The sequence below is a fragment of the Pseudorca crassidens genome, chromosome 17 (assembly GCF_039906515.1).
Source record: "Pseudorca crassidens isolate mPseCra1 chromosome 17, mPseCra1.hap1, whole genome shotgun sequence".
NCBI classification, from domain to species: domain Eukaryota; kingdom Metazoa; phylum Chordata; class Mammalia; order Artiodactyla; family Delphinidae; genus Pseudorca; species Pseudorca crassidens.
The window spans coordinates 1,299,130-1,310,036 of NC_090312.1; the positions used below are offsets into that span (position 1 = coordinate 1,299,130).

Genomic DNA, 10,907 nt, shown 5'->3' on the forward strand with positions numbered 1-10,907 from the left:
GGTTCTCCCCGTGCAGTTGTTATGGTGTATTAGTTGCTTCATTTAACGACTGGATGACTGCAGACTGTGCAATGACACAGAAGCCTCTGGGCCGCCGCGAACTGGCACTTCAGGATCCCCACGCCCTGGCAAAACTGGCCCGGGTGCGAAAGGCGGGAAGCTCTGCAAGTCTGCGGACGAGGGCAGAAGGGGGCTGGGTGGAGAGGCGGGCCGGGCGTGCCCATTGTGGGGGCGAGGGCAGCACCCTTGCCCTTCCCCGTCCTGGGCCTGCAGGGGAGAAGTGCTGCCCTGGGCGTAGGCGGGCCAGGTGGAGGTACCCGGGACGCGGGGCCTGGGGCCTTTCTCTCGCTCCATCCTTTGGCCTGGCGCTTGTCTGAACAACCTAAGCGGAGGAAAAGCGGGGGCCTACGGTAGCAACTAGAGGGCTCGCGGAGCATCAACGCCCTAGGTGTCTGTCTGACAGTAACGCACGAGGCACTTCATAAATAACCCACATCCCCCACCCCGCGCCTGGGCTGAGGCATGACGAAACCCTGCGTTGAAAGAGCGGGACAAGGGTCAGGCAGCGGTCAGGAGGGGCTTCCAGCTGCCAGGAAGCCGCGCGTTTTCCGCCGAGGCCCTCGGGGAGCAGCGTCCGCCCCTGGCTGCGCGCCCGCCTCCGCGCTCCGGCTTGCGCCATGAGACTACAACTCCCAGCGTGCCCCGCGCGCCAGCGGACTACAAATGGACGCGCGCCGCGGCCACGGGCCAGTTAGCAGCTCCGGGAGCGACGCTGCCGCGGGCTTGGGGAGGACCCGGCGGTTGCGCGCTGATTGGCGGCGCAGGCTACGGCGGCCGACAGGGGGCGGTGGCGGCCTCTGGCCGAGGGACTGGAGGCGGGGCCTCGGGCCTCGGGCGCTGCGAGCGCGGTGGACCACGATTCCGCCGCGGCTGGGTGCGGGCTGAGGCCATGGGCGATCGCAGCGGCGCGAGCGGCTCCCGGCGCCGGAGGACGGGGTCGCGGCCCTCGAGCCAGGGCGGCAGCGGGCCCGCGGCGGCAGCGGCGGAAGAGGAGGTACGGGACGTGGGCGCCGGGGGGGACGCGCCTGCCCCGGAGAAGGACAAGGACGGAGACGTCGACGTGGGCAGCGGCCAGTGGGATTTGAGGTAGCGGTGCGCCTGACCCCTAACCTTTGACCCCGACCCGGGGCCTGCGCGACCCTCGCTGTTCCCCCAGGCGTGTCCGCCGCAGCTCGGATTCCGAGCCCGAGAGCCTGGCTTCCGGACTTTGCGTGGACAGGTGTGCCCCTTGGGCCTCCGCGGGGAAACTTAGGGAGAGGTTAGGGGTGGAGGGTCGCCTGACAGAGTCACACAGGTGGGGGCGCCGAGGGGAGCCGGCCCAGCTTCCAGACGCCCCCCCCTGCCCATCTTTAGGTGGGTCCTGAGGCTCTTTCCCAGGGTGAGCCCAGAACCTGGAGCCCGAGGTGGGCTGGTTCCAGCCACCCGTACTGTCTTCTTCCTGGAAGGAGATGGATGGCGTCTGGCGGTGTGTGATGAAGGGGGCCCCTCCTGAGGGCTATGAGGGGTGCCTTGTGGGTAGATAAGGCTCCCAGAGGAGGGTGGGCTGGCTGGGGAGTGGGCCAGCAGGAGCTTGGGACTGCCTGAGGAAAGGGGCAGGGGGCAATGCGAGAGGGTTTCTCATTCCTTGCAGACCCTCCCAAGAATGGTCTTCACAAAGGTCCCTCATCCTTTACCCAGCGATTGATTGGCCTGGGGTCCTGCTTATATTACCAGCACAAATGCCTGCTCTAGGGTCAGAGATGGGTCCTGTATTGGGACTCTCACCCCTGGCTGGGGTACAGGAGAAGGGTTTGAAGTGGGCACACCCACAGGTGGTCTCCCTGCTTAGCTGAAGGACTCATGGGAAGCGGGTGGGGAGCAAGCTGTGGCTGATGGCGAGGACCTGGCCCACCTGGGCATTGGCTAAGTCCTGCAGCTGGCTCCAGGCGGTCGCTTTGCCGTCCTCCACGCCCCCTCCCCCCACCGGAGCCTTCCCGGCCCAGGGGCCCTCAGGGACTCTGGCTTTGGAAGCAGCTCCAGAGCTAGAGATTATCAAGGAGGAAGTGGGCAACCTGTCAGTGGGTTGGCAAGGATTTGCTCTCTCATGAAAGAAGAACCGAGGCTTTCTTCACTGGGTACTGTGGGGAGGGGATGGGCAAAGGCAGCTGTGGTGCAGGCACTGTCCTTGCCCTTGGGGTGCGCACAGTTCACCTGGGAGATAAGATAATCTCAGCACTGAGCAGTGTGGGCAGAGGTCTGGCGCAGAGTTCATGAGGGCGGCTCTCCTGAGGGGTGCTGGCTTCCTGTGGGCCTGAGGTGGGACTGAGGGAGGATGCAAAGGATAGGAGTGTCCTGGAGTCCCCTCTGCCACCTCCCCACATTATCCTCTCCAGGAGGCAGGGGCGTGGCTGGCTCCATCTCCCTCTGGAGGGGGTGGGATTTGGGGTCATTTTGTATGAGATGGGGGGAGTGTGCCAGCTTTGGGCCAAGCTGTCACCCTGGGCGGGCAGTCACTTTCCTGCTCTACGCAGGTCAGGTGGCCAGAAGCCTCCCCTGTACTCCTGCTAGTTGGGCTGAGCCAGCAGGAGCCCCGACTGCCCACCGTCAAGGCTGGGACCCTTGGGAAGAGGAGCTGGAGGTGGCAGGGATGGGCCACAGTCCCCTCGGGTCTGCAGGACACACAGGCTCTGTGCTCTTGTCCCTCATGCCAGATACCGCAGGGGTTGGGTCTCCTGGGGCAGAACCAGGCCTTGCTCTGTCTGCCCGCTTGGCATCTGGCCTCCGCCGCCCCTCCTCCCCGTCATCTTCCTCTCACCTGCCGCCTCTCCTCCCTGCTTGTTCCTCCCCCTTCTTCCTCCCTCCCCTCCCGACACTTCCTGCTCACCTTGGCCTGGCCGGGGCGGTCACGCTCTGGGTGGGGCCGGAAGGAGGGCCGCCCCTCTAGCCCTGCCTCTCAGCTCATTCCTTTCAGGTGCACCACACTCGCCTGTGCGCTCTCCAGCCCTTGGTTCACGGGCCCTCCAGGCGGGGCCTTCTTGTCGTGGGGCTCTCCCAGGGGTTTGTCTCTGGGGTGTCCTCTGTTTCTCCCTCTCTAGCAGGGACTGAGGACACGGGGAGCCCACCCAACTGGAGGAAGTGCCAAGGGGGTGGCAGCTGGGAGGCGAGCTGGCACCCTGCCCCCTCCTTGTTCTAACTGGCCCTGGAGCTGGACCGTGTGGTCCCGCGTGTGTGGTCCACACTTGGGGCTGTGCCTCTGGGCAGACTTTGAACCTCAGTGAGCCTCAGTTTCCCTGTGTGCCCGCCTCCCAGTGCTGGTGTGAGGTGGTGAAAGAGGTGATACCTGTGATGAGTTAGAATGGCCCTGCTGGCTGGGTGGGACTTGGGAGCAGGTGGGCAGGCCGCTGGAGGGCACAGAGGCGTGGGCAGCGCCTGCAGTAGGGGAGAGGGTGACAGAGCTCTGGGCAAGGCGGCCAGGCCCCACGTCCATGCCAACCATGCCTGGTGCCCTCTGGTCCACTGCAGCTGACTGCATCGGCAAGGCTGGACCTCTGGGGGGATTGGTGGGCGGTGGGCTTCCTTCCCTGGGTCGGGCCCTCCGACCTCTGGGGGCACAGAGCTGCCTGGGTTGGGGGTCGTCAGAAGGCCGGTGGAGGGACCTGAGGGGCGGGTGTGGGTGGCTTGGGGAAGGCCTTAGGAGCTTGACAGCAGCGATCTGGGAGAGCTTTTATAATGTTACTTGTTGTCAGGTTTGGAAAATGCCACCGCTCCCTCACCCCCAGTTTCATCTTAGAGATTGCTGCAGATAAAGTCAGCGTGGTCTTCTCGGTGGCCCAAAGCGGGCAGGGGTCACGCTGTTGTGAAACAGTCCCCTGGGCGTGTCGAGCCGGGCGTGGACATGCAGATGGCGGTTGGCAGCTTGTAGCATGAGGTGGCTTTGGGACGCTTCCAGTAAAAGCGACTGGGCTTGAATTTGGGGGAGGGTTCTGGGCAAGCCCGGCCAGTGGAGAGGCCCAGAGACTGTCCTGTCTGGGGAGCTGGGCCTTGGAGCTCTGCTTGCCTCTTCGAAAGGCAGAGCGCCTGGGGTGGAGCTCACAGCCCTGCTGCGCGTGCTCCAGGATGGCGCTGGAGGGCAGGTGCGAGGAGGCCAGGGCTGTGACTGGGAGAGGCGGGTGGGCCAGGTGGGGGCAGACCTCGGTCTGGGAAGGCAGAGGTCAGACCGTCAGCACTGCCCTGGCTGAAGATGCTGAGTGGTGTCTCGTCCTCCCTGGCCCTCATCTCCTGGGTGCGGCTGTCTGAGTGCTGACCCCAGCCGTAGCCAGGCCTGCCACAGAGGCAGGGCCACCCCCGGAGGCCCTGTCTTCTCCTGTGCCCCAGCTGCCTCTTGAGGTGGAGCTGTGTCCACAGGAGGGAAGGGGAGGCCCTGGCTTCTCTTACAAAACCGGAGGCCTTGCTCAATGCCGTGGAAGGCCTCCTGGTGGCAGGGCACTCGGGGTGAGGCGGGGCTGCCGCCAAGGACCGGCACGAGGTCTGAGCCTTGCCCCGCTGTGCTGTGGCCCCTCCACCTCTGCCTCGCCCTGAGGGTCAGGCAGGGACGTGAGGGTCTGCGTCTGTGTCCCCCAGCCCTGGCGCTGGGTGGGAGCGCTCAAGGGCGGGGGGCACCGAAAGCGCCTCCGCTGGCTTCTACTGTAGACCTCCCTGCCATCAGGCGTCCAGTGCCTGAGTGCCGGTGCCCGCTGGGACCTGTGTGGGCCAGATGGAGGGAGGAGGCGGTTGGAGTGGGGCCCTTGGCTCACTGGGTGGTGGGCTGGGCTGACTGCAAAGGCAGATTCGCACCCCCGCATCTGTCCAGCATTGCCGGATGGGCCCCCGGACCCCTGGGGTGGACTCTTCCTGTGGGCCATCAGCACTCCTTAGCCAGCGAGGGTGGCGGCAACCAGAGGCAGCTGTGGGGGGAGGGGTGCTCCCAGCCTGGGGGACTCCAGCCGCCCCGTAGCCAGCTCCTGCCTGTGGCGTGCCCCGCCCACCCGCAGTGTGGAGCGGCAGGCCTCTGGGTGTTCCTGAGAGCTTGGCACGGCCTGGCCCCTCTCTGGTGACAGTTGGGGAGTAGGCTGGTGGGCAGATGGGCGTGCGCTGCCCAGAGTGAGGGGCTGGGTGTGGCCAGGTTCACAGGTGTCTGCCAGTGCTGGGAGGCATGGGCCTGCTTTGGGCCTCGCTCGAGGTTCTCACTGCCTTGGGCTCTGCGGGTGCCCACTCCTGCTTTCCAGGTGCCACCGCCTGCAGGATTCTCTGTTCAGCTCTGACAGTGGCTTCAACAACTACCGTGGCATCCTGAATTGGTGTGTGGTGATGCTGGTAAGTAGGGTGGCATCTTGGAGCAGGTGTCCCTGTGGCCAGGCGGGGCACGAGCTCTGCCCCCTGGGGCGGGTGGCCAGAGCTTTTGTGGCTGGGCTGAGTGGAGGGGGATCGCGGTGGCGGTGCCTGCAGCGGCCGTATACTGGGCTCCCGGAGGGCACACACTCAACCCTTGTCCCTGTTGAATCCCAGGAGACGCCTGCAGGGCTAGCGTGGGAGCCTTTGTGCCGTGGGCTGTGCCCGAGGGGCTGGGGTCTCCTGAGGGGCTTCTCTGGCTTGGCGTGGGGGCAGGAAGGAGTAGATGGGCTGGTGGGCCTTGGGGCTGTGGAAGGGGTGCTGTGGGCGCAGGGCCTCCTGGCAGCGCGTGTGAGTGGTCTTGGGGCTCCGCGAAGAGTTTCCTCTTCTGTTCCAAATGGCCCTCATGGGCGTGGAGCCCCCGGGCAGGCCTGGACTTGGAGGAGCAGGGGTGAGAATACGGTTCTAGCCCCGGGCTCCCCTCCCTCAGTCTCAGGAGGGTGAGAGTGGGGAGCCCCGCGCCTGCCTCGCTCTGCGGCCTGGTCGAGGCCACTGCTTCAGGGGCCCCGCTCCCCCGGCATTTGGCAGCTAGAGTCCAGCGCTCCAGGGTACAGCCTTCGGGCGGGGCAGGGGGCAGGGGCCTCTCTGGGCTCTGCCCCCGCCACTCAGGGCTGACGTGGCACATCACCCTTGACCCTCCACCCGACGTGTCTGCCTGTCTTGGGCGTGGCTCCCGCGGCTGCCCGTGTGCAAGGGGCTCCCGCACCTTCCCTGCCTGTGGCCCCAGGAGGCTCCCTGGGGAGCTGTGGGGCACCATGCAGCCTGGTGGGTGAGAAGCTGGCTGGGCAAGGGGAGGGCGGGCCATTGGCCAGCCCAGACCCAGGAGATGACGTGTCCCTGGTCTCTGGAGGCCGTTGCCGGCCGAGGCTGGGTTTGTGAAGAGGGGGTCGTGTGGGGCGGGCCCTCAGCTGCCTGGGCGGCACTGTCTGCTCCCCTGCAGCCCCTGGGCCTGCCTGGCCCTTCGGTGTTGCCCCAAAGCCTTCCCCCTGCTTCTGGTACCTCTGCCACACCCTTCCTGTAGGAGATGCGCATCCCGCGCTGCGTCCCCTCTGCAGCCTGGGCCTCCAGGTGGGTGCTGCCTGTTTGCAGCTCCAGCTCTCGCCTGCTGTGAGCTCTCAGGACAGGCCACCGCCAGGTGGGGTGACACTGTAGGACCGCGTGTGTCCTGGTAAGCTGGCCGCTCAGGCGTGTGACTGGGAGAGGGTGTGGCAGCTGGCCCCTGCATCTCTGAGCTTGTTCACCTCCTCGTGAACCTTGCCAGGTAAGGGACCCCACCAGTGTCCCCTGGAGAGGCATCACTTTTCTGCGGACCCTTCCGTAACCTGCACGGGGCCTGTGCCTTGTGGGGTGAGGGAGCAGGTCCCCGTCCCTGCAGAGGAAAGCCAGGCCCCCAGCCACCGGCTAAGGCAAGAGCTTGTTGTGATGGGGCTCCATCCTCAGCTGCTGTTGCCGCAGGAATGGCCGAGGCGGGCAGGGGCGTGAGTCACAGTGTGGCGTTCCAGGCCCAGCTTCCCCCGGCCCCTCAGGACTCTGGCCCACAGGGCATGGGCACTCCCGGTGCAGCGCCTGCCACACAGCCGGGGCCTGACTGGCAGGGCGGCGCCCTGGGCGTGGGTCGTGGCTCCATCCGGCAGGCTTGGACTTTGGGACTGTTGCTGTGGCCTTGGGGCCCTCACCAGCTCGGTGGGATGGGTGCGGGCTGCTGGACGGCGTGGGTCTCTGTCTGCTGCTGAAGACACAGGCATCTGGGAGATGCCTGGTGTCGGGGCGGCTCCTGTTGGCGTGCCGGGGGCAGTGCCGAGGGGCTTCCCGCCCCTGCGCTGGCGTCTGCGGGGTGGCTGGCGAGTCTTGGAGCTTGGCGTGAGGTCAGGCAGGGCTGGGCCTGCAGGGTGGAGGCTGCTGCTGGGACCCAGGGGTGCCGGGAGGAGCTGGGGTGGCTGCTCCGGGGCCAGAGGTGACGGAGTCGTGTCCCCCTCTCTCTCGCAGGTCTTGAGCAATGCACGGTTATTTTTAGAGAACCTCATCAAGTGAGTGGGCCCTGGCCCTGCCCCGCCCACTGCCGGCTCAGGCCCCGCCCTTCTCCCCCGCTCAGACCCTCATCCCCCACCTGCCCATCCGCAGGTACGGCATCCTGGTGGATCCCATCCAGGTGGTGTCTCTGTTTCTGAAGGACCCCTACAGCTGGCCCGCCCTGTGCCTGGTCATTGGTGAGCTGAGTGCCCAGGAGGCCTCGGGTGGGGACGGGGCTGACCCGAGCCTGAACCTGCCCTGTGGTGCTTCTGTCCTCAGTGGCCAACGTCTTTGCCGTGGCTGCGTTCCAGGTGGAGAAGCGCCTGGCTGTGGTGAGCAGCACCCTCACGCCCACCCTCGCCCTGCCCGGAGGTCTGCTCCTCTCCAGCCAGACTTAGGGCAGACCAGCAGCCCGGCCCACTGTGTCTCATCCAGGCTTTGGGGCTGTGTGTGGCTTTCCCGGGAGGGGCTGCACCACAGGCCTGGCAGCCATGCCCTAGGGAGACCCTCTGGCCGGGGAGTGAGGGCCCCCGGCTGAGCGCTGTGCTTCCCCCCCGCCACCTCAGGGTGCCCTGACGGAGCCAGCAGGGCTGCTGCTGCACGTGGTCAACTTGGCCACTATTCTCTGCTTCCCGGCGGCTGTGGCCTTACTGCTTGAGTCCATCACTCCAGGTGGGCCACCCATCTCAGCCCATCCCAACCTGTCTCTGGGGCCCGCAGGAGAGACCCAGGCGAGCCACAGGGGCTGCCCCTGTGGCCGTGGCTCCCCTGTGGCCAGTGTGGGGGGTGCATGGCCTGAGCTTGCCTCTCCTGCAGTGGGCTCCGTGCTGGCTCTGATGGCGTACACCATCCTCTTCCTCAAGCTGTTCTCCTATCGGGACGTCAACCTGTGGTGCCGACAGCAGCGCAGGGCTAGGGCCAAGGCCAAGGCTGGTGAGGGGCTGCCTGGGGCTGGGGCCACCCGGGGCTGCCACCTGCTGTGGGGCTGGACCCGGGCAGCATCGCAGCCTCACCCCGCCCTGCCACTTGCTCGTAGCTGCTGCGGGTAAGAAGGCCAACGGGGGAGCCGCCCAGTGCACCGTGAGCTACCCTGACAACCTGACTTACCGAGGTGAGAACCCTGCCAGGGCCTGGGGGAGGGGCGCTGCTGGGGGCCGGGGCCTCGGCCTGCTAGCCCCACCCTCCCGTTGCAGATTTGTACTACTTCCTCTTTGCCCCCACCCTGTGTTACGAGCTCAACTTCCCCCGCTCCGCCCGCATCCGAAAGCGTTTCCTGCTGCGTCGGCTCCTTGAGATGGTGAGGCTGGAGGCTGGGGCCCTCGCGGGCTGGGGGGCCACGGGGCACTTGGGGGTTCAGCCCGCTGTTCTCTGCTTCCTCCTCCAGCTGTTCCTCACGCAGCTCATGGTGGGGCTGATTCAGCAGGTACGCGGGCTGGGCTGGGGGCTGCGCTGTGCGGGGTGGGGGAGTTGCTGGAGGAGGGTAGCTCGGGCGGCCAGCGAGCTGACACCCTGCCCTCTTTGCAGTGGATGGTCCCCACCATCCAGAACTCCATGAAGCCCTTCAAGGTGAGCAGGCAGGCCCTCGCGGGGTGGGGTCTGAGGGCGGGGCCGAGGGAGCCAGCTGCACCCTGTCTCTGCAGGACATGGACCACTCCCGCATCATCGAGCGCCTCCTGAAGCTGGCGGTGAGCAGCCTGGCGGGTTGGGGCATGTGGGGGGCGGGGTGGTGGTGTTCTGGAACCTGGCACGCGCCTCCCCGCAGGTCCCCAACCACCTCATCTGGCTCATCTTCTTCTACTGGCTGTTCCACTCCTGCCTTAACGCCGTGGCCGAGCTCATGCACTTCGGAGACCGGGAGTTCTATCGGGACTGGTGGTGGGTGGCCTTGGGTGTGGGGCCGGGGGCCGGGGGGGGAGGGCCCTGGCGCAGCCCGGTCACCCGCTGTCTCCCGACCCCCAGGAACTCTGAGTCCGTCACCTACTTTTGGCAGAACTGGAACATCCCCGTACACAAGTGGTGCCTAAGGTGGGTGTGGGCGCTGCAGCCAGCAGGCGGGCGGCACATGGCCCGGGCGCCCGCCCCACGGCCGCCCGCCCCACGGCCGCCCGCCCCACGGCCGCCCGCCCCACGGCTGCTCCCTTTTGCAGACACTTCTACAAGCCCATGCTCCGGAAGGGCAGCAGCAAGTGGGTAGCCAGGACGGGGGTGTTCCTGGCTTCGGCCTTCTTCCACGAGGTCAGTGCCCTGTGGGCGCGTCTGCCCCACCTCGGGCGGGGGTTGGCCGAGGGGTAAGCTGACGCCCCTCTCACCCCCACCCAGTACCTGGTGAGCGTCCCTCTGCGCATGTTCCGCCTCTGGGCCTTCACGGGCATGATGGCTCAGGTGAGCACCCCGCGTGGCCGGGCATCCGCTCCGCGCCCGGGAGCCAGCCCCGTGGTCGCTGAGGCCTGCTAACCGGGCCCCCGTGTCCCCAGATCCCACTGGCCTGGATAGTGGGCCGCTTTTTCCGCGGCAACTACGGCAACGCGGCCGTGTGGCTGACCATCATCATCGGGCAGCCGGTGGCGGTGCTCATGTACGTCCACGACTACTACGTGCTCAACCACGAGGCCCCGACGGCCGCGGCCTGAGCCGCTCCGGGCCGGCCCTCCCTGCTGCGGCTGCCCGCCTTGCCTCACTGCCCGTGGCTGGAGCCGGCCCCCCACCTGTGTGCTGGGGAGAGGCCTGGCTGCTCGATGCTGCCTCTCTGCCCCTATGGGGCACCCTCCTGCCCCCTCAGGGACGGCAGACTGGGCCCGTGGGAGGTGCCAGCACTCGGGAGCTGTGCCGATCCTGCCCAGGGGTCTGAATGTGTCAATAAAGCGCTGTCCACAGTGAGCTCCCTCAGCCTCCGGGGCACGGGGCTGCTGGGAGGTGGTGGCCGTCCCAGTCCCGCGGGGGCGGCCTTCCTTGGGCTGGACCATGGGAGGGGGATCTGGGTCCCTTCGGCATCCCAGGGCCTGGAGCAGTTGCCCGGCTGTGGCTGGGCTGGGGGGAGGGGGTGCGCGGCATAGGACACAACCTCCCTGCATCCCAAGACTTCTTGTCCTACAAGGTGGGGCCTCAGAACTCCCAGGCCCCGTGTGCCTGAGGGCTCCCCAGAAGTGGACTTCAGCTTGGGGTGGGGCCGGAGGCCGAGAGGGCCGAGAATCAGGACTGACTCGAGACTCCAAGGCAAGGCTGCAGAGGACACAAAGGCCAAGTGCCCAGGCCCCTGGGGAGGGGCAGCCACGTGCTGGGGCGCTCACCTGGGGTGGGCTCTGGGCCTCTGGGATGAGGCAGGTGGCCCGACCCAACCCTCGTCCTGGGCCTCCCTCTCAGTGGCCTCCCTGATAACTGCTGGCTTGAGGCCTCCCCGGCCCCCTCCCAGCCCTGCCCAGTTTTCCTGGCCC

General features: G+C 67.0%; 1 protein-coding gene across 4 annotated transcripts; it reads left to right on the plus strand.

The window, feature by feature from the left end:
• The first annotated feature begins 867 nt into the window (after positions 1–867).
• Positions 868–10,353, plus strand: DGAT1 (diacylglycerol O-acyltransferase 1). Of its 4 annotated transcripts, none has more exons than XM_067712586.1 (17): positions 871–1,146; positions 5,304–5,391; positions 7,453–7,493; positions 7,588–7,673; positions 7,756–7,808; positions 8,043–8,148; positions 8,293–8,409; positions 8,513–8,587; positions 8,670–8,773; positions 8,861–8,899; positions 9,001–9,042; positions 9,117–9,161; positions 9,239–9,351; positions 9,436–9,501; positions 9,624–9,711; positions 9,796–9,858; positions 9,951–10,353. In XM_067712586.1, the coding sequence occupies exons 1-17, from the start codon at positions 950–952 to the stop codon at positions 10,104–10,106; spliced, it is 1,479 nt and encodes a 492-aa protein (XP_067568687.1). In that variant the 5' UTR covers positions 871–949; the 3' UTR covers positions 10,107–10,353. The 4 variants fall into 4 exon arrangements, with proteins under 4 accessions (XP_067568688.1, XP_067568687.1, XP_067568690.1 ...); XM_067712589.1 differs by having other exon boundaries at positions 1,142–1,279; XM_067712588.1 differs by lacking the exon at positions 871–1,146 and adding an exon at positions 1,329–4,172.
• Positions 10,354–10,907: the final 554 nt, after the last annotated feature.